The sequence below is a fragment of the Rissa tridactyla genome, chromosome 1 (genome assembly GCF_028500815.1).
Source record: "Rissa tridactyla isolate bRisTri1 chromosome 1, bRisTri1.patW.cur.20221130, whole genome shotgun sequence".
Taxonomy (NCBI): Eukaryota; Metazoa; Chordata; class Aves; order Charadriiformes; family Laridae; genus Rissa; species Rissa tridactyla.
Window position 1 is genome coordinate 196933543 of NC_071466.1, and position 21095 is coordinate 196954637.

At 43.3% G+C, this 21095-nt stretch overlaps 1 protein-coding gene across 2 annotated transcripts in view; it reads left to right on the top strand.

The window, feature by feature from the left end:
- Positions 1-16756: 16756 nt before the first annotated feature.
- The window catches only part of MAPK11 (mitogen-activated protein kinase 11), a 33787-nt gene continuing 29448 nt past the window's right edge, over positions 16757-21095 (top strand). Inside the window, exon 1 of one of the 2 annotated variants that reach the window (XM_054188544.1) lies at positions 16757-16949. In XM_054188544.1, coding sequence (XP_054044519.1) covers positions 16837-16949 — 113 coding nt within the window. In that variant the 5' untranslated portion in view covers positions 16757-16836. The remainder of the gene's footprint in view (positions 16950-21095) is intronic. The other variant, XM_054188545.1, reaches the window with a different exon arrangement.

Sequence of the window (21095 nt, forward strand, 5' to 3'; positions counted from 1 at the left end):
CTGAATAACTGCTCATATTGCCTATGAAAACTTCATAGGTTGCTCATGCTGAGTAAATGTCTGTTTCAAAAAAGCAAGATTGCTCTTAAATACTTATTTTTTATGCACTGCTTGAAGTCCCAAATTGTTAGTCAAGGACGGCAAGTGTATTTCCAACACTAAAAACAACTCAGTGGGAAGTTTAACTACTTTATCCTTGCCTTCACTGTCTCACAAATGAGACAGGGTTTCTTCTTTTCAAGACACTGCTCCTATTCAACATGGCTGCAAACATTTTGATAAAGTGCCTGTCTTTTAAATGCTACACAGATCTCAATGCATCAGGAGTTTACATTGACAGAAGCATTAAAACAAAAATCATAATGCGTCACTTTTTAAAGATGCAAGGGAAAGGTAGTTTTGAACACCTTCTTGGTAATAAATGCCCAAAGTAATAAATTAGGGCTACAGAAGATGGTTAAAAAGAAGGTTAAAATAAACCTTATCTTGGCTAAGATATGGTAGGAATCACTTCAAAAAATACATATGAAGAGCAGTACGAACAGCAGAGGCTGGCTCTCACTTGCAGTTACCTGCCATGTAGTCCTGGTGTGTGTTCCTTCTTGAAACTACAGCACCCTAGCTACTGCGGCTGAACTGCAGTGTGCGGAATGACCCAAGTATCAGTTGTCTGACAGCCACGACATGAGTGATTATACAGACACGGCGACAGGCAGATGTTTTTACCAGTCCAGCCACACTAGAAGTTTCCTGCTTGCTTTGATCTTGCACTCTCTGCCTTTCTCACAGTTTGATCAAGATGTACAAGCAATAGCATGTGACATAGTTTAAAGATGATTTATAAGCAGGTTGAACTCCTACAATATTTTATCAATGATTTATGTACTTCAGGATGCAGATCTTAAAAAATTAAGAAAATTTAAAGCATATAAAAACATCGGTGACACAAGCCAATGAAAGTCTTGATCCTTACATATGCTGATCAGGCTTCAAACCCGTCCTGGCAAGCTAGACTCATCAGCAGTTATTTCATGGTAGAATTCCTGTGACAGTTGGTTTCTTAGCTTATGATTGTATCCATAGGATCATGCTCACTTCAGCCAGTCATACACGGGACGTCCTATCAGGACACACTGACTGACTTGCTACAAACAAAATCCATCTCTTCGGGCAGTTCTGCATCTAAGAGTTGCAGCATCTAGTTGGAGCATCCCTCCAAATGGCCACTGCCTACTATATTTTGTCTGCTAGATAATTGTGTTGGGTGAGTGGGAGGAGTTGATCATCCGGTCTGCTTCAGTGGTTATCAGCTTTCCTCTGGATGAGGCTTGTGTGAAAAAGACCGGTGGTGTTCTGCCCCTGTCAGAGCCAGATCTTTGTTACTGCCTCCCTATCTATGCTCAGCCATCTCCTCCAGCAGTACCAGGACTGTCGCTCCTGGCTCAGGGCTCACTTCTTACCTATGCTTATTCTGCTTCCTCCTGCTCACTCTGAACCTGCTTCCCACAAAACAGGCGCTGAAGCCAGGCTACTGAGGTTGCCTGAACCTGGCTAAGCCAGTTCTGAGTCTTTCAGTAATTTCAGTGCTCTCTCCCCATGCTCCAAGCACCTGAGACACACGGCAAAAACAGTCCAGTCACCCTCAAGCTCTCCATTGAGCCACAGCACTGTCCTTGCACCTCTCCAGTGAGGTCTTGCATCACCTTGCACGTTCAACAAGACGGTGTGGACATGTAATGTACATTCAGGTGTTACAATGATGGTGTGAGCTGTATCTTGCCAGAGAAACAAGGACGTGAAAGGGGGAAAAAACGTGAACACTCAGCCTTGGAACAAAGTAAAGTTTCCTGACTCAGATGCATAGTTTGACACAATTGCTTTATGCAAAAGCTCATCAAATGTGAGTAGCAAAACATTTTGTTTAATCAAGCGTAACATACTGTACCATAATATTAGTCTTGGCTGTGCATGTGTCAGGGGAGTTCATATCACCATGAATCACTTGTTATGTTTTGTTTAAAGACTTTGGTGGGTGGCTCAGAGTGAGAGACGTGTTCTTGTTAACTCAGGAATGTTCTCATTTAGATGATTTAGAAGGGAAAGTTCCTGAAACTGATATGGAAGTTGTATTCCATGCCTTGATGCACCCCCACCTCCCACAAGATCTTTGCTTGCTTGAAAATTTCCTGTATATCAAAAGTCAGTGTAAGGCTAAATGGATTATTGCAATAACAGTGACCTATGCCTGGATTGGGGTTTATCTCTTAGTCTGTTCATATGACGTATGCCAAGGTTACTGAAAATCAAACGTTGCCAATGGAGGCATTTCTGTCCACAGATTCTTGTGGCTTCTCCTGCTATACATCTTTCTTTTCTTACCAAAGAAAAAAAAAGTAAACAAAACCTAGGGACCAAAAGCAGCAAGTCAAAGCAGCCAATTAATAAAGGAAAGAAGTACTCTAGGTCAAGGCAGATGAACTGGTCCGCCTCCCCCAACAGACTGTTCAGCTGCCAGAATAACTGCTATCGCAAAGCTTATGGATGACCCAGTCACTTTTTGTTCTGAAAACATTTCCTGCTGGAATAGACTGTTTGGCCCTGGAGCCTCTGTTTTCCTGTGTTTTTCACTGTCAGAAAGTGCGTGGATTTGCATTACTTGTATCAACACAGCAGCAGTCAGCAATATTTTAAACATCATCACGGCGCAGGGAGTCAATGGCATCAGTTCTGACTGACTAGAAAATTTATTACTTTGCTAGCAGTTTTTGCCAAGTATATTCACTTGAAAATATTACCGATTCCTGTATGTTGCTCAGCACAACTCTCTGTTACCTGTGAATACCTGGGCTGCTTCTAAACAAGCCACAGTAGCATGGGGTTCCACATCTGATAACTAGCCCCACCTTTTCTGCAATGTTGGCTCATCCGCCTTTACTCCATACGGTGTGCAGCACAGATACACCCCTCAGGATAAGTTCACACGGCAAACCGAAGCTATGATTGTATCATGGGTTGGTAACAACAGCTGCGATGCTTTAAGATCACAGTCCTCAGCACATGCTAGCAACCAAAGCAGGCACAACCAGATATACCAAGGCAATAAAAACTTGCTTAGTTTTACACTCTTGATTGTTTGGTCCCTCCCTTACAAGCCTATCTTATTCTTCCCTTCCATGACAGCAAGAGCTTGCACCTCTCCAGGCTGCGAGGAACTGAAACCAGGCTGCATCATTGTCCAGGAGCCAGGGAGTGACTCAACATCAGGAGGACATACGTGGCACAGGGTGAAGGTTGTACCCCTTTACATAGCAAAAGGTGGGGGAGAATGCCCCTAGGCATGGGCTGAGGCAGGAGTGGGGTTCATTTCTCATAGTTACCTGCTCACATTAGTGGGGTGCATATCCTCCACTCGCATCTTCCCTCCACTGGATATGCAACCTTTTAGATATTCATATGGAACCTCATTACCATGCAAGCTGATCACTTAGCATTTTTTAGGGCTTATAACCGCATAAAAAGTCTTGCGGAAATGTAAAAACAATTATTGGTGTATGAGAAGAGAAGGAAATCCAGAAGGTCAGCTTTTGTGTCCACCTCAGTTTGTAGACAGCAATTAGATGCAGAAGTCTAATACCATGAACTTCAAAACTCTGGCTTGTACTCCTAGTGCCTAAGTCTGTAGTTATCAGGGTTTTAATAGTGAAGGTCCCTTGCCTACAGTTCTACTTTTGTGAATAAATGGAACTGTCTTGATCTCTTCAGGCCTAGTAACTCATACCTCTCATACTTGAGCTGACTAGCATCGAAAAAATTTCCTGAAGTGCATCCATTGAGCTCCTTCTCTGGAAGACATGCTCCAGGTTGTTATGGTTTTAGGAAATGAGTGGCTGGATTCTGTGCTTCCCTTTGCTTATGCAGAATCAAAGTTCTCTTTTCCTCTCTTTGCCCTGTCCTTCCCTCACCCACTAGGACCTTAATGACTTGGGTTATGTGGGCGTAGCAATGCTTTTACTTACTTTGTTTGAAGCAGCTCCATTTAGCAAACAAGAATTGAATATTCACTAAGAAAAAGAGATACAATAATTTTAAATTAAAAAAAAATAATAATTGTCCTTGATGACTCAAGCAACGGCTGAAATCCAGGTATGCTACACAATCGAGGAGCAGCTTACTTGCCCTCCAATTTGCTTGGTCTTTAAATTCTGTCTGTACAAATCACTACACATTCTGTAGGAGGAATAGTTTCTCCTTCCCACCCCATATTGATCCATTTGTATTTCCCATCTTCCTCCTCCATACCTTGGAACTTGGGAACTGGGACAGCCTTAGGCAGTGGGCAGAAATTTAGGGTTCAAGACAGTAAGTTTGAAGGAAGAATTGCAATCATACTTGTCACTCCTAGATGAGTTCTCCAAACACTGAAGTCTTGTACAGAAAAGTGTCTGATTCTCCTAGTGTTAGAAGAAAGGAGTGACTCTGTTTCTAACACTTGCCAGATGTTTAATCCCTGTGCAACTTTGCTACCTAGCTCTTCACAGTGTATTCTTCAGAGTATGAGCATGCAAAGGTTTTAGGCATTAGAAAATAAGCAAGTCTTTTTAAGTATCTCTACCAGGCAAACTAAAGGATTTGTGTAAAATCCCATAAAATGTCTGTGAGAGCACAAGAACTGAACCCACATTTCTTAAGGTCTGGGCAGCTGCCCATATTAGTGAACACCCTTCCTCTTGCTGGCTCATAATGGATGTGTCCACTTGCTGTGTGAAACGCCTGGGGCAGTGTGTGGCTTCTGGCAAACAAGAGCAAAAGAGCCAGGATTCAAGATGTGCTGAAGCCTGTCTGCTTACCTATAGTCATAGCTGAGGCTATAATAATTGCCTTCTCCTTATGGTTGAGAGTGGGGCAGCTGCTGTTTTAACAGATCACCAAGCACTTGCAGCGGCATGGAGTATTTTACTTCCTGAAGCCACCTGCCCCATGCTTTACTAAGTTACCTGCCAAAAGAGAAACAGCAGTGCTCTTGCTTGCTGTGGTTTTGTCCAAGATTTATTTATAATAAAAATCTATTTCTAGTTCATAAAAACAGATTTCTTTTTAATTTCCTTTCCTGGTTTGATGGAAAAAAAGGAGGGGGGGAGGGAGGAAGCAATAAGCTATCATTTGGCTTCAGTGACTAGTTACTGTTTCTGAGAATCTAGCAGCCTCTGTGTAAAGGCTTTGAAATCATGGAAAGCTATTCCCTGTGTGCCTTTACATTACTTCTGATCGTGGCATTTCCTGATTGCAGGATTTCTGCTTACTCCTCCTGTAAAAGGCAGTGCAAAAATACAGTATTTATGCTTGGATTGACCAGGAAAACTGCACCTGCACGGAGAGGCATGGGGCATGTGATTGCTTTCCGGAACAGTAGAGCTATTAGCTTTGTGGCAAAGGCCTAGAGCTGGAAAGATTGTGTTCATTGTGTTGGGGGAATTATTTGATTGACTGCTGAAGCTTGCCATATGTGTGGAACATTTGTCTGCTTTCCTCCCTATGATTACAGTTATTTCATTAAATAAAGAGGGAAAGCTACAGCATTTACAGTCTAAGCATCCTCATCTGTTGCCGTTTCCTCTCAAAGCATCACCTGTCATATTCCTTACGCTGAGGGTCATCACCTTAACCAAAAGATCTAATGAAACTGATATTTATATCTAAGCTGGACTTTTATCAATTCGTACCTCAAAAAGCAAGCATGAACCTTGGTTAAGCTCTAGTTATTGCTGTTCTTTTGTTTGCTCGTTGAACAAGTATTTCATGGCTATTATTAGTTCAGGTTGAATTATGCTTACTGCAGAACTCATGAATGGAAAGCAGGTCACTGAGCCCAAGCTCAGTAGTTTTGTTCCTCATGCCCTCTTAACAATGATCCTTCCAGACTATTCACATATTCATATTATCCTCAGCTTGCACTACAGCAGGGAAATCCCCAGCTAGGCAGATCCCTCCAGCCATATAGCCTGGACCTATCAGCAGAATGACAAAAAGTAGACATAAGGGAAGAAAAAGAGCATACAGAATCCAGAATCCAGTAGTGCAAACCTCCTAATTTTAGGTAAGCTAATGAGAGAGAATGCATGATCAACACAGCAGTGGGGGCTACTGCTAGCCAGCCCAGCCGCCCTCGGTTTCTTTTTGTCTTTTTCTCTGCCATGCGCAACTGTGGGAAACATCTTCAGGGCTTGTTTTGGACTAAGACACATAGGAAAGAAAGAAAGGAAACAATGAAAGAAAATGTTCACACTACTGGGGTGAATGTCAAGGAAAGTCTAAGAATACTTAGGGAAAGTCCTTCTCCTTATTAAAGCAGAACTGCTGATAACTATATATGCATGACTACAGAAAGAAATAACTGAAAATAGGGTACTCTTGAAAGGGAATCCAGCCTTCTCATCTTACTTTAAACAAAAAAGATGTTTTCTTGTCTACACAGCTTTTTATGAAGTTGCGAAGATTGTGAAGCTCTTGTTGTAACTACGTTTTGTAGTGCAGTGTGGGTTTGAGGTACAATGAGCCACTAGACAGTGGGGTTGAGGTGGGGGACTGTGCCTTCCCAGAGCACTCCTTCTTATGCTGTTTCCTATCTATATGTTGTGGGTTAGCTTTTCCTTTTCTTTGCCATTTGGTCTTTTGCCCGTGTGATTTGTAATAGGAACATCACAGTACTGGGAAGGAATCCCACAGGTCAAGTAGAGGCTCCTGTTGTCATCAAATATTATCACAACGACCACAATTGATGTTAACTGTGCAATATGAATGCCTTGATGGTGTCCAATCTTAACAAATTATTGTTATTTGCAGAGTGAGAGTCCTGCCAATTTGTAATGAGACTGGAATCCTAAACTGGAAATGAGGAAAATGGAGAAGCCAGCTGAATAAACTAAAAAGACCTCCTCACCTTGCAGCTGTTGCGATGTGAGAAAACCACTTATCTAGGAGATAAAAAAGTTTCAAAAGGCTGGATGCTTGCAAAAAAGAAAAAAAAAAGTCTACTGCTCCACCTGCATGGGGAGTGTGAGGGTTTCTAATAGTTAATGACATAATTTATTGATTTTCTGAGAATAAAAGAGCTACTCTACAGCTAGCAATTTCTGTAAGTCAGCACACAAAATAGTGCTGAGATTGAATGACTTTGCAGCATCACCTGTCCACAAAGCCACCGGTGATTGCAAAGCTCATCTGCTGACATAGCAGAGTCAAATAGAATGTACCATATTTTCCCAGTACATGGCTGGACTAAGAGTTTGGTAGAACATTATGATTTTAGCAATTCATCACACCAAAGCAAGGGGCAGGAAACTGCAGGAGGAGTAACGTGTCCTCTTTTGAGTGGCACACAGCAAAACTGGTACAGAACCAGGTCCTTATCTCAGGAGAGATATCAACAGTGTTCACAGGTGCTTGGATCTCATGGGGTCCAAAACCCAGCAGCCTCTACTTGTATAAAGGCAAAACATCACCACTCCACTGAGCCCCTGGTAGCATGCTTGTTGTCTACATTGGAGGAAAAAACAGTTTAGCACAGAGCCCTTGAAATGTTGCTAACCCTTCTTTCAAAATATGCATTAGTGTAGGATACACAAACTGAGGCAACTCCAGACATTGAGGTAGATGCAACAGCATCACACAGAAAAACAAGATACAGATCAGGCAGAAGGAGCAAATGGACACTCTGCAAGGGCATCCATTAAGTTCGGGAGACAGTAAAGAACTTGACATTTACAATACATAACAAAAAGCACTTTCAAATGAAGTTTGATTCAAGGTTTGCTGCTTCTATATTTCAAAACGGGAAAAGTTGTGAAAACCAGTAAAAGAAGAAAAGTTATAAAAATCCTGGTGCCTCTAAAACCCCTACTGGGAAAAGCTTTCTACGGAGCTTTCTAGAAGAAGAATTAGCTAAACCTGATGCAATATTTGCTAAACCTCTATGTTATGAAATGGATGGATAAAGACTGGCAGAGAGAATTTGTTTCGATGGCCATGCTTACAATCAATCCAAGGTTTTAAAGAAAATAGTGGGCTCTATTTCAAAATGAAAATTGTTGAAACTGCTGGACAAGGCAGTTGGCTGATGTCTCTCAGGAAGAAACTGGAACAGATTGGAACAGATAAAACCGAAAATTATGTTTGAATAAGAGGCTGCTTAAAAGCTTATCCGCTGTTTCACACTACTGCAAAAGAGGCAAACCATTAGATGTATAAAGACAGCTAACTGGAGTAAGATGGAGTGTAATAAAAGATGGGCTCACACCCATCTCTCTGATGATTTCGAGAACACCAGTGGCATGGCATAGAAATTGCTATCTGTTTTCTGCAATTTGCCTTATTAGCTGGTGATAAGAATTTCCTTAAGGTATAATCAGGCTAATCCTACATAAAACTGAGATTGAAGATGATAAGAGGCGGTGTTAAAAAACGTTCGCTTACAAGGTAATTGCTGTAAAACAGGCTGGTGTTTAGAACAAATGTGCTGCCTTTGCCATAAAGACATCTTGCATTGGTCCCCCTTTGCGGGACAGAAACAGTAACTTTGCATGCATTGAAAAAATGTATTGAAATGCCTCTTGCCTCTGCCTGTAGGTCTCTTAACTCTGCCAAGCTTAATTATGCTCACATTGAGAGAGAAGCCGCCAAATGCACTCTGGGGATGTAAAAGGTTTTGCCACAGGTCACTGTCCTGTCATTTAAATGTTTACACAAAGAAGGCAATGGGCATGACCATTACTTTTGAAAGCCCAGTGCTGTGCCATTCACGTCTGAGAGTCTCCGACAATAAGAAAATGCAGCCCATTTGTTATTTTATCTTTAGAAGCAGATAACAATAAGCAAGCAGCAAAAGAGGATAGTCTGTGCGTTTCACTACAGGCTGAGTAAAACCTCAAGGAAATTGGGAATAATTAACTCTGGTTTAAACAATAGACTATAGGACAAAGAAGGACTACTTCATAACTCCCCGGTGGCCACAGAGAACCGTCGCACAGTATTTTTCATAAAATAATCAACTCCACAGGAAGAGCTGTTACAGTTGATGCTCGTCCTTCTCCTCAGAATCGTGCAGGGAAGGGTGAGCCTGTCTTCACACAGGAGATACAAAGAGCTCAGCGTGTTTAATCTGAATGCTGCCACAGACAGGGTTGATGTCTAGAAATACACTGGGGAAAACGGAAACACCAAGGAGAGGTGACAGAGCAGCATTGGCACAAGCACAAATATATATTGGTGGTTTATGAACTAGTATAAATTTTCTGGTAAGGCCAGCAAAAATGATTTACTTTTAAATTGGCACACAGTAAGTTTGTGATGGTGAATGTAGCACCTGTATCTCAGTGACCTATCTGGGAAGTTGCCTCCAGTCTTATATTCCTTATCGACGCAGCAGCCTTCCCTTGAAAGCTCTTTCCAACACAGTTCCCTTCACCTCTCTGTGTGGCTGTATACTAGCTGCAGTCAGGATCTGTCTCACTTGCTTCTTGCAACTGCTGATAACACTTTCAGGGCCCCTGACCTTACAGTGATTTAGTATTCCCTTTGTTAAGTTCCAGTTTATAAAAGAGATATTAAAGGGCTTTAATCCTCAGGTTCGGGGCCCTCAATTAATTGTTTCTCAAAAAAGCCTTATCTCTGACATTGCGTTTATTCATTAATTAAACTGTCTATAGTCAAGTACGATAATATAAAACAGATAAACCGAGGTGCCACCTGGTATTTATTTCTGAAAAACTAGTAGACATGTATCATATGTCTACACAACTCTATATACAAAGGTTTATAGCTTTATTTGTTTTAAGAGGGCAACACATATATAGGAAGATTGCTTAATCTTTGGTACAGCTTATGCAGCTCAGTTCATAAGAACCCCCATAAGTACAAAAAAACCTGATCAGTAATAAACTACTCTTTCACAGAAGTTTCATACAGACTATGTAGGTTCATTAATAGAAAATTGAGTAGATTTCAGTAGATGCATGGTCTAAATAGCCTGAAACATCCAATGTGTATCAAACACATCCTGAATTATGATGAAACTGTGAAAAGTTGTCCCCCTTTATGGATGGCGGCTCTTGAACAGAATGTAGATCATGTGGACCAGTTTTTTATCCAAATGGCTGTTTGGAATGATTTGAAACACATCACATTATTGTCTTACCATCCTGCCATAATAATAATAGCAGAAAATTTGATACAGATATTTAACAAGCAAAGTATGTTGTAGGTCCAAATGTGCCCAATAAATGAATAGTGTGTCAAGCCACACAACTACCATTTCGCTGGGTTTATCAAGACCCTGTGAAGCCTCCGTCAGGCCCATTACTGTCCACACTGCTCAACATCTGCAGTATAATTTGTCACGTTACAGTCACATTACAACTGTTATTTGGAGTCTTGCTGACACACTTACTTTAAGGAACCAAAAGTCTGTTCAGCAGAGTCCAAAGACAGGTTATTAAGTCAAAATCAGAAGGTGGCATTATAACATTAGTGAGGAGGAAATTGTTATTCAAGTAGAAATTCCACTTTTCACTTTTGTGGAATAGCCCACTGTGCATTGGAGTCATGGTGGGGGAAAAAACCTGCAGATAGGTTGCAGAGGTTCATATACAATAGAACAACCGAATTTGTACCATTTTTCTCAAATAGCCTGACTTGCATTCTCACAATATATCAAATAATGACTGAAAAACACAGTGATGGAGAAGGATGCAGTATTTTCAGTATGATAAGGTTGAGTGTAACTGCTTTTTGGGAAATGAACAGCACCAGATTGAAGTACAAAATTCTGTAGATGAGTAGCAGATGGCAAATGAAGGCATGTGAATACATGCATCCCATACTAAACCAGGCTGATAATTTACTAGAGATTTGTGTTCTGCTTTTACAAGTGTTAGCATTGGTAACTGTTTCCTCTAGGTATGTTCATAAGGAGTTAAAGCTGAATCAGAACTCACATGTTGCTCTCCCTTAACTGCAAATATTTGCATATCTTTCAAGCACTCTATTAGTGCTTACCAGGTTTTGAAACTCATAGGAATCAGGCAGAGCAGCCCTACAGGTGTAGGTGCAAGTTCCTACACATCTACGACCAAGGCTATTTAGAAGCCCTGTAGGTAACACGTTCTCTTCATATTGACTCAGTAGAATAAGCACAGTTTTAGCCAAATTGACAACTCGTTAATATAATTGCCCAAACACATAAATATTTTTGGATTGTGATTAGAGGAATTCATGATTAGGAATGCACAGTCATTTTAAAGATCCCACAGTGTTTTCTTTGGAGCCAAAAGAGACAACACAATAGTCAATTAAACAGCCTTCCTTGAGTGTGATTTCTTATACGCATCAGAAAAGCACAGAGCTTGGTGTACGTCAGCTCTTACATCCACATCTGCTTTTATCTTTGGAGTGTCTTCAGAGTCAACCAGGAGAAATTTACAACTAATGTTTATTCAGGACGTAAACCCAAATTAATGCCTTTGGAACAATGTGTTCTTGCTCCCATTCACATAATGAAATTTGCCTTTGATTTGAATGGGAGCAGTGCTGGGCTCTCCGCAGCTACTGATTATACATGTCAATATTAGGCTGTGTTTGAATGATGCTGTATTATGCATAAGAATAAAGTATCACGGAGATGTTGTGAGACACCAGGCAACATAATTACATGGATTGCAAGAGAAATACAAAGCAAAATATAGCACTATATATTAATAGCCCATCTCAGCCTTCCCTCATTATATCTGGACCTTTGTTTACTTAATTAGGAATTATTTTAAAGTTAAATCTGTATTTATTTTTCTGATGATGGCCTTGTTCTGAATGTACATACACCGAGAAGCTGCTGTTGACATGACTGAGCAGGATATTGTATTTTATTAAATTTACTTTGGGGAGTTCTGATGCCAATTGCTAGCACGTTTGCAGTCCCAGTCACATTGAAAATCTAATAGCAACATGAGCTTAGAATGGTACCCATGCAGTGTTCCTGGATGAAGAAAACACTCCCACCCTGTACTGGTAGACTACAGGAGACCAAGATACACTTCATTATAACTTCAGGTAAAGGAGACTGATTTTTTTTTCAGAATTACATTCATTTAACAGGATACTAGAAAATATTTCCCACCCTGCATCCACAGCAATATGAAAGGAATATTTGAAAAATGTTGTTATCAGTGTCTGCAAACAATAATCATAGCTAATACAAATGCTATCTGAGGTAATATCAACCTTATGTATTTATCCTGAAAATGGGGAAACAATCCTACTCTCAGTTTATAAATGTGGAAAGGTGGCACAGAGGTCTCTAGTGACCATCCACATATAAAGAATGGGAGAGAGAAGGAAACAAAGCCCCAGCTCTGAACTCAAACCATATTAGAATCTGTCTTTTCTGAAAGAATAAAAACCCTATTCTTTCCATGTAATTATTATGTTATAAGCCAGATTTTAAAAGTCCTCAGTCAATAGCAGGATTCCTCAGTAGCTTTCATACGTAATCATAGGTATGAAATACCTTGGATTTTTCACGATCAAGCTAGAGGTTCAAAATGAGTAGCTAAATTTTAACAGTTTTCTCCAAAGCAAGACCCTTCATGTTCTCACAACATCAAAAAAGTTTCTCCAGTTTAAATATCTAAGATGAAACAGGACATAATAGTCTCAGGCTGGAGCAGGTCACCTGAATCAACTAAGGCTTCCAAATAGGTGTTCAGCAGCAAAGAGTGTTAGCAGCAGAAGTAAGGGTGATACTACCTTGCAGGCATAGGCAACAAGTGTCTTGTAATTCAGTAACAAAGAAATACAATCTCTCACAAAGCAATCTCATGGAAACTGATGTATTAACACTAGCTAATGATTGACTCGCTATTTACAGAAGGCTTCATTAAGCCTTTCCCGCTGCCCGTACTTCGTCTTTTCTGTCATTACAGTGACAGTTTTCCTGTGTTATAATTACATATTCATAGATGTGGTTTCAGAAATTTGCAAGAACCTGCAAATAAAACCAGCACTATAGCTAATTACCCTAATGCTTTACTATTAATAGTAATGTATATAACATTCCAATACAATTTTTTTCTTTTATAAAGATGTTAATTATTCCTTACAACATTTTCAAAAGAAGGCAGCACAGGAAGCATCTTCGTGGCATTCTCGGGTTTATTGTACTCTTGTTCGTTTCAGGGGGACATGGTGAAATTTATTAATGGGCATCTCCAAGCTCAAAATTAAGTCTGTAACAGATCAAGTGTTAGAATCAAAGTGGTTCATCCTAAAACCTCACCGAGACTTACCAAGTCTTTAGTTACAGCTACCCTACGTTTACAGCAATTATACTGAGAACAGTCTGATCTCTGATCTGCTGACAGTCTGTCCTGTGTTTTCCAAAGCTTGTTTTAAATCAGTGCTGGGTTTACGATAGCATGATTATGTTTCCAACCAGGAAATGATACGTTTGCAGTACTAAGGTGGCATTTTCTTTCCATGTTTATTATTAGTGTGAAAGTTGCAATCTTTAAACTGTGTTACGTATTAAATTTGTGATTCCTAAACTGAAAATCGAAACAGAGCTAGAGTGAGAGAATAAATGAGAATCGAAAGGAGACAGAAGGAGGTTAGCAAAGACATGCAAGCTTTCCGCAATGTATTAAACCAAAAAAAAAGGAAGTAAAAGAACAATGAGGAATAACTGAAAATTAGTAACTCAGAACTGGCTAAAATAATAAATTCCTTTGTTTTCATTGGGGTTTGTTCTAGTGAGAATAACATAGGATTTGACTGTGCAGTGCAAGAACAGACACAATAGAAAAGTTGTGCTCTGTTACACCGGCAAGTGTTCTTCCTTTGGTACCTGCTGGAACTGCTGAGCATCAGAGGGACCCCACATCTCCCCTCCCTCCCAGGGACATGGCAGGGCTGATGTCCACCTCCCCCATGGGGACATGGCCTCCTCACGCCTGCAGCCAGGGCTGGTGTCCACCTCCCCCATGGGGACATGGCCTCCTCACGCCTGCAGCCAGGGCTGGTGTCCACCTCCCCCATGGGGACATGGCCTCCTCACGCCTGCAGCCAGGGCTGGTGTCCACCTCCCCCATGGGGACATGGCCTCCTCACGCCTGCAGCCAGGGCTGGTGTCCACCTCCCCCATGGGGACATGGCCTCCTCACGCCTGCAGCCAGGGCTGGTGTCCACCTCCCCCATGGGGACATGGCCTCATCATGCCTGCAGCTGGGGCTGGTGTCTACCTCCCTCATGGGGACATGGCCTCCTCATGCCTGCAGCAAAGGCTCAGTCCCACGCCTGACACCCTGCTGACCAAGCGTGAAGCTCACACGGCTGGGGTGCCATGTGTGAAAGGCAGTGAGTCCTCCTGACCTGTCACCTTCTGGTCACCAGCACTTGACGTGGCGAGGAAGTGTCACAGAGAGTTACGCAGCCATCAGGGCAGGAAGGGAGGGGGTGTGTGGTGCCCACATCAGTTCTATGGCCTCCAGCTGTCCATGGGCAGCCCCAAGACAGCTTCAGGCACAGTTTAATGTGGCAGTCTTTCATGTATAAGAAATGAAAGTTCCTAAGAAGGCAACATATGTAAAGAGGAAGCCACAACCTTATCTCGTCCTTATGCCCTCACACCTCTTCAGAGTGCACCCACTTTCCTCACCCCTTGTACACGCACAGACCTGGCTGGCCTGTAAAACAGGAAGAAAAAGACAAGAGTGCTTCTGAGGAGGGAGCTGCCTCTTCCTCTTCCTCATCCGCCTCCACAGTGCTGGCAAAGATGGATGAGCAGCTTCTGCCACAGAAGGAGCAGCTGTCAGGACTTGCTCTATGGGAGGCTTCTGGAGACCTGTAACCTACCCAGCTCTGAGACAACTCAAATGCGCTGTCCTCCAACCTCTCTGTTTTTTAATATCTCCCTCATTACATAGAGCAGAACATCATATATGTAATATTCAATAAAACAAGGTAATCAAGCACAATCTCATGGTCATGATTGCAATACAAATAACTGACAGAAGCGCATAGAAGACAGGAAATTGATAGTGACTGTAAATGTCAACAAGAGAGAAAATTAACTCCTGGGGAAACTGCACAGTTAGGAGCTTGGGCGGATATGGATAGACACAACTTGAAAAAATCATGGCTGCAGTTAGCGAGAAATATCCAATACTTGGTGAGTGGGTGAGGGCCAGAGGCCAAAACACCTCCAGAGACCAAGTAGGGTAAAAGTCAGCAAGTAGGATTATTTGCTTTGTTTTGTCACTGTAAAACATTTGGGGCTGCTTACTTTAGGGTAGGGGTGGAAATATTTCTTCTTGGCTTGGTGTAGAGTGACTGCACTGTTACTCTGATTTTAAAACTCAAAATGGTGGCACTGAGGAAAATAAGATATGTGAATGTATTGTTGGATTTTTCACACCTACCACTTCCTTCAAGTACTGTGCCCTCTGCACAGAAATTCAAGTGGGACCAAGGGGCAGTGTGAAGAGGACTGGAGATGCCTGTTGCACTAGAGCAGTGTAGAAGTGAGAACTAGGCTACAGCGTTAGGCATGTACCCCTTGAGTGGATGGCTGCAGATAAATGGCTGTAGTAGCATCATTCATATATTTTTTAATTTGAAATGCGCTGAGCAAATGCCAAAGTTGCTAGCACTGTTCACTCTGGTAGTCCTGGTATGGAAATCCTGTCACACAATGTGGGCTGGGCTTTTGGAGCTGGAACTTGAACCATCCAGTGTTCAGAGCATCCATAAATCTTGCCTTCTGGCTCATCACGCTCGCAACTATTCAAGCATACGTGTTCTGCACACTCACAGTGACATCCTGTCATGAGCTGAGCATCCGTTTGTCAAAGCGAACTGCAATTCATGGGGTAGGAACACAGTGAACTTACATGAGGGTTCTGAAAAGAGGGGATTTACATTCCACGCTGATTCAAAGGCAGGTGCAGAACAACCTCCATAGACCAAATCTACGCAAGCAGACTGCGTACAGGTTATTGAGAGGTGCTCAAGGAAGTATAAGAAGTTATGGAAGGAAACAATACCTAGCAATATATACGGGTAACATTGCGGTAGTGCTGCGATGATTCCACAAGTCATTGAGGTATTGAATAAAGCACAGTTTGGAGAACAGAAAAAAGTCAGTAAACAAATCAGAGAATCTTTTACTTTAATTGGTGCGTGAGTTTTGGAGCTTTAAAGTTTTCAAGATTTTTTTCCTCTGTTATCTTGAGGGCTTGAGTCTTCCTTGATGAAAAGCAGAAGTGTTGAGGTGATGGCATGTGGGAGCCAACGCTTTAAGGGGAAATTCTGGGGGACCCCCGGCACATCTGAGAGACCTGGCCAAAGCTCCATCAGCGGCGGGGCCATGCCCCGACCCAGCCCCCGGCCACAACCCGGGCGAGGGGGTCCTGGGGGGCCACAGGGGAGCTTCGGGTGCCCGTGGCAAAAGACGAAAGTTGTCGGGAAGGCTTTAAAACGCCCGAAGGATGCCCAGTGGAGGGCTGGGTGACCGGGCCCCCTCCCGCACTTTCGTCCCGGCAGGGGCGGCCGATGCGGGAGGACACCAGGGCCCGCCCCGGCGCTCCCGGGCCTGTTGGCCGGGCGCCCCTCGCCCCCGCCCGGGCTCCCCCCGGCCCCGGACGCTGCCCCCACCCCCTCGGCCTTCCCCTCCCCTTCCCCTGCCGGTCCCTCCTCCCCGCCGGCGCTGGCCGTGCCCGCCTCGCTCCCCGCCCCGGCTGAGGGGCGGCTGCCGCTGCTGCTGCCGCTGCCGGCGGCGGCTCCGGGGAAAAAAAAATGTCCGAGCGCGGCGGCTTCTACCGGCAGGAGCTGAACAAGACGGTGTGGGAGGTGCCCCAGCGCTACCAGAATCTCACCCCCGTCGGCTCCGGCGCTTACGGCTCCGTCTGGTAGGTGCGGGGCGGCGGGAGAGGGGCCGGGAGCCGGCAGGTGCCGGCAGCCGCGTTGCGGGGGAGGCAGCGGGGACACACAATGCCGGGGCGGCGGGAGGCCGGCCGCTGGGGGTCGTGAACGCCCAGCGGGGTGGTCGGAGGGTGCCCGCACGGCGGCGGCGGGGCCGGCTCCGGTGGTGCCGGGGCGGGGGCGTGTCCGCCGGGCAGCCGGGGTGTGGGGGAGCTCTCGGCCCCGCGGGGCCGGGCCATGCCTCGCCGTAACCCGGGCAACCGGGCCCGCCGCCGCCGGGGGGCGGCCCCTCACGGTCTTCCCGCCGCTGCCCCTTCAGGCCGCCGCGCCGGCCGCCCACCGCCTCACAGCGGGGGTTGCGAGGCTGCCGCCGGCTCCTCAGCGCCGGTGACACCGTCCGGGAGCCGTTCGTCGGCCGGGGCCGGCGCGAACATCGCCCCGAAGCCGAGAATCTTGCACAGTCATGGCGGGGAGGCAGCGGCGGGGTGCAGGGCTGCGGGAAGCCCTCCCTGCCGCCGGCCCCGGTCTGTGATGGGGGTACGGTGCACCCCCCGGGCGGAGAAGGTGGGGAGCCGCCCCCGCGGGGCCGTGACACCCAGCGTGGGGCGAATCCTGCCCGCGGGGATGGTGGGAGAAGCCCCTGGGCCGCGGGGGTCCGGCGGGGCCGGCTGAGAGGAGGGACTGGGGTTCACCCGGCCATTGCGGGGGGAATCCCGAATTAGGGGGGGTCAGCCCCAGGCCTTAGTGTCGCGTAAAGGTTTATCACATCTTTGCATAAACTGTTTCCCGGCTTTTTGGTAATTATTCTATCAGGTTTGCACTTTCGGGAACTCCCAGTGCAGGTTGGGCTATTGTTTTCGTATTTGATGCACGCTTTGCTGTGCTTATAAAAGCTTTGAATCAATTTTTGGAAATAATAGTGATGTTTAAGGGGTTTCCGATAAAGAATCGTGTTTCTTTTGTAGGCTGGGTTATGTGGAATTATGTAAAAACAATCCATAATGGGCCTTTAAATAAACGTACTGTACAAAAAAGATGTCTTTAGAACTTAACTTTTGCCATGGACTAAACTCATGCAATAGTTACTCGCTTTTTTCTCTTCGCAGTCAGATACCAGAGAACATTTATGGAGTTTCTCATTTGTTGCTCCCTTCTCTAGCTCTGAGGAATGCCCCAATTATACGTAAACTCAGAATATGCATTTAAAAAACCTCCAACGATCAGCAGAAACACTTGAGACTCTTGTGAAGGATCTCTGAATTCTTTTTTATTGTTTCAGGCTTATGCTTGCACCAGGAAAATCTAGGCAAATACTGTGTGGCTGTTGGTACCTGCCATTGTAGTTAAGGGTATAGTCCCGTGACTGTCTGATGTGAATAGTTTCATAAGGACCTAGCTTATTTAGACTATGAAATCTTAATTTATTTTCTCCTCTTTTATTTTACAAACCAGGAGCTGGATATACAGTAGGAGAGTAACTATTGTTGTGTTCCTAATTGAACCTGCATTTCTGGTTATTTCCCCTATTGTGCTGACATAGTTTTAAGGGGAAGACCTACTCCGCTGAATTTTGTAATGAGATGTCAAGACTTTTGAGAAATTGCGAAGGAAATGAAAACATGTGGTGGTTCACTTGCCGCACAGCTGGTGCTTTGTTTTTTTAAAACTGTTAGTGTCGTTAATTCATTGTGTGTACTACTTTTCTGCCTGCAAAGCCAAGGAAATCCTAGTATTTTAACAATGAAGAAGCCTAGGAACTGGGATATAAAATGGAGACTGGAAGATGCTGTGGGAAAGGTTTACTCTGAAGTATACATTTAGGAACGGAATACAGCAATAAAATATTACTCTATATTAATAGCCTTGTTAACATCAATGAACTATAAACCCAAACAGAAGCTTGATTGTGAGGAAAAGGTTCACATCTCTCTCAGAAGAGCCATCTATTTTTAGTGTCTATTGAAATTGATTAGTTTTTTTCCCTCTATGTGCATGTGCTTTACCCAGGAGACCCACGAGACACAATCATTCCCTTGAGTAATATGCTATATTGCTTTGTGAATAATTGTACTCCTATTCAGTAAAATATCTAAAAACATATTTAAGTCTTACAGAAACCGCTGGAATTAAACAAATTCTTAAGTGCTTTGCTGAACAGAAGCCAAGGTCCTGAACTCCAAACACTGACTTTAAAGCAGGAACAAAGTTGTTGTAACAAATCTTTTTCTACAACAGTGAAACTCTTTGCTAGTCCTACTCTTTCCTTTTTACACATCCGATAGACTTGTGCAACTGGTAATAAGAAACACATTGTAAATATTTGCATTTAAGCTAACTTCTGCTTGCCCGTTTTTTTTTTTCTTTTGCTTGCAGCTTGAAATCAACAGAAGAGTTTGTGTCAGGAGGCTGTGTTTTGGCACAGTTTATTGATGTTTCATAAGTCTAATAGAATTTGTGTTTGGGTTAGTTGTTACATGCAGATGCATCAAATGTGCTATGGAGACAGATATTATTGTTTTAAAACAGATTCACTTTTAGAGAGGTATCTACATCAAGCACAGTGCTTTCTAGTATGTTTTTCTTGGTTTTTATTTAGATGTGGACTATGTATCAAAAGCAAACCATCCCTAGCATAAAGAGCTCTACTGCTCTTCTCACTTTTTTTTAATGACACATCATAAAGAACAATCCCTCTTGGAAATCTTCAGGAGAACTGGGCCATACTGCCAAGCGGAGTTGTACTTCAGCATCGACGTGAACCACAGTGAGATCTGTGAGGTCTTTCCCTCAAGTACCTCACCCTTGCAATACGTTTTGCGTTACTTCTGTATTTAAACTCTGCAAAGGGCTTCCTTTTACCTGGGCTCTTTCCTACAGCCATTCAAGCTGGTGGATGTTCTGTCATTTGCTGCTGTCAATCTGATTATATTTTTTAAATTTTGGGGGGGGTGGGATTAAAGCCCTGTGGAAGTGTGGTGTGTGTGTGTATGGTAGTATAATTGCATTTGAAATGATCAATGGAGTCTTCAACAGTACGTTTTGGTTAGTTTTTCTTTTTTCGGGAGTTGTTTGCATATTAGCAAATATCAAATTTACATGTACAGCTGTTTCTTTTAGATTTGTTTTCTTTGCTTATCAAGTTGAGGTTTTTTTATATTAGACAATTATTTTAACTCTTCCTCAAGTGAAAATTCAGTTAAATTTAGTTTACTTGAACAATGCATTTTCACAGTGTCCAACCTTCCAAGTTGGATTTATCTTTCACGGAAGTCAAAGAGCTGGTTGACTCTTACAGACCAGGCACAATCCCTGATAATTGTGAGTTTTAAAAACATTTCTGATTTTAAGTGCAGCCTTTAGGCTAATAGCCATTTAGATGGGAAGCCATCAAGCTTACTTTCACCTTCATCTACAACCATTTCATATCAGTTCTAGAGAAAAGAAGCAATTCACGTCTGGGGTCAAACTGCACTTTTAAACTCTTGTCCCTTGTGACTCTGCCTTTTAAATACTAATTCTGGCTGGATTTGAGTCTTTCGACTCTCCTGGTGATATTGCTTATAAACTGGACCTCTGGCCTGCAGCATCTCTACTTCCCTGATGTATTACTCTGGTAGGTCCATTATGGTTTGGTACCTGTCTGCCTTTTCCTCTGGGAACTGGTGTTACCACCTGCTTGAGAAAGAGCTGCTTCATCTCTTCTTTTTTTTTTTTTTTTTTTAAACATGTCTTATTATACCACAAATTACGTAATGTGGATACATTTCTGGTTTACTGGTTGGGGTTTTCTTTTAAAAGCCTGTATGCCTCTTTTCATCCCAGCTTTTGTAAACTGTCTTCCAACCTACTTAGTCCTATTTTTGCCTGGGAGGTATAGGCGGCCTTCTGCAGCGTGCTGTCTCTGATCTCTCCAACAGGTTGTTTCCCATTAGCATATTGCAAGCTCCGTGTTCTGCCTTCTTTGGAAAGAACAGACCTTGCATGATGAACCAAAGTGAGTCCAGAGCTTCTTCCCAACCAGAAACTCCTGCGCTGTTTCCTCAGAGGCCGTTGGCATCACTAGTACTTACATCATGCAGTCAGTCTTGCTTAAATTTAAGAGTATGCAATGCCTAACACCAGCTCGGGTGACA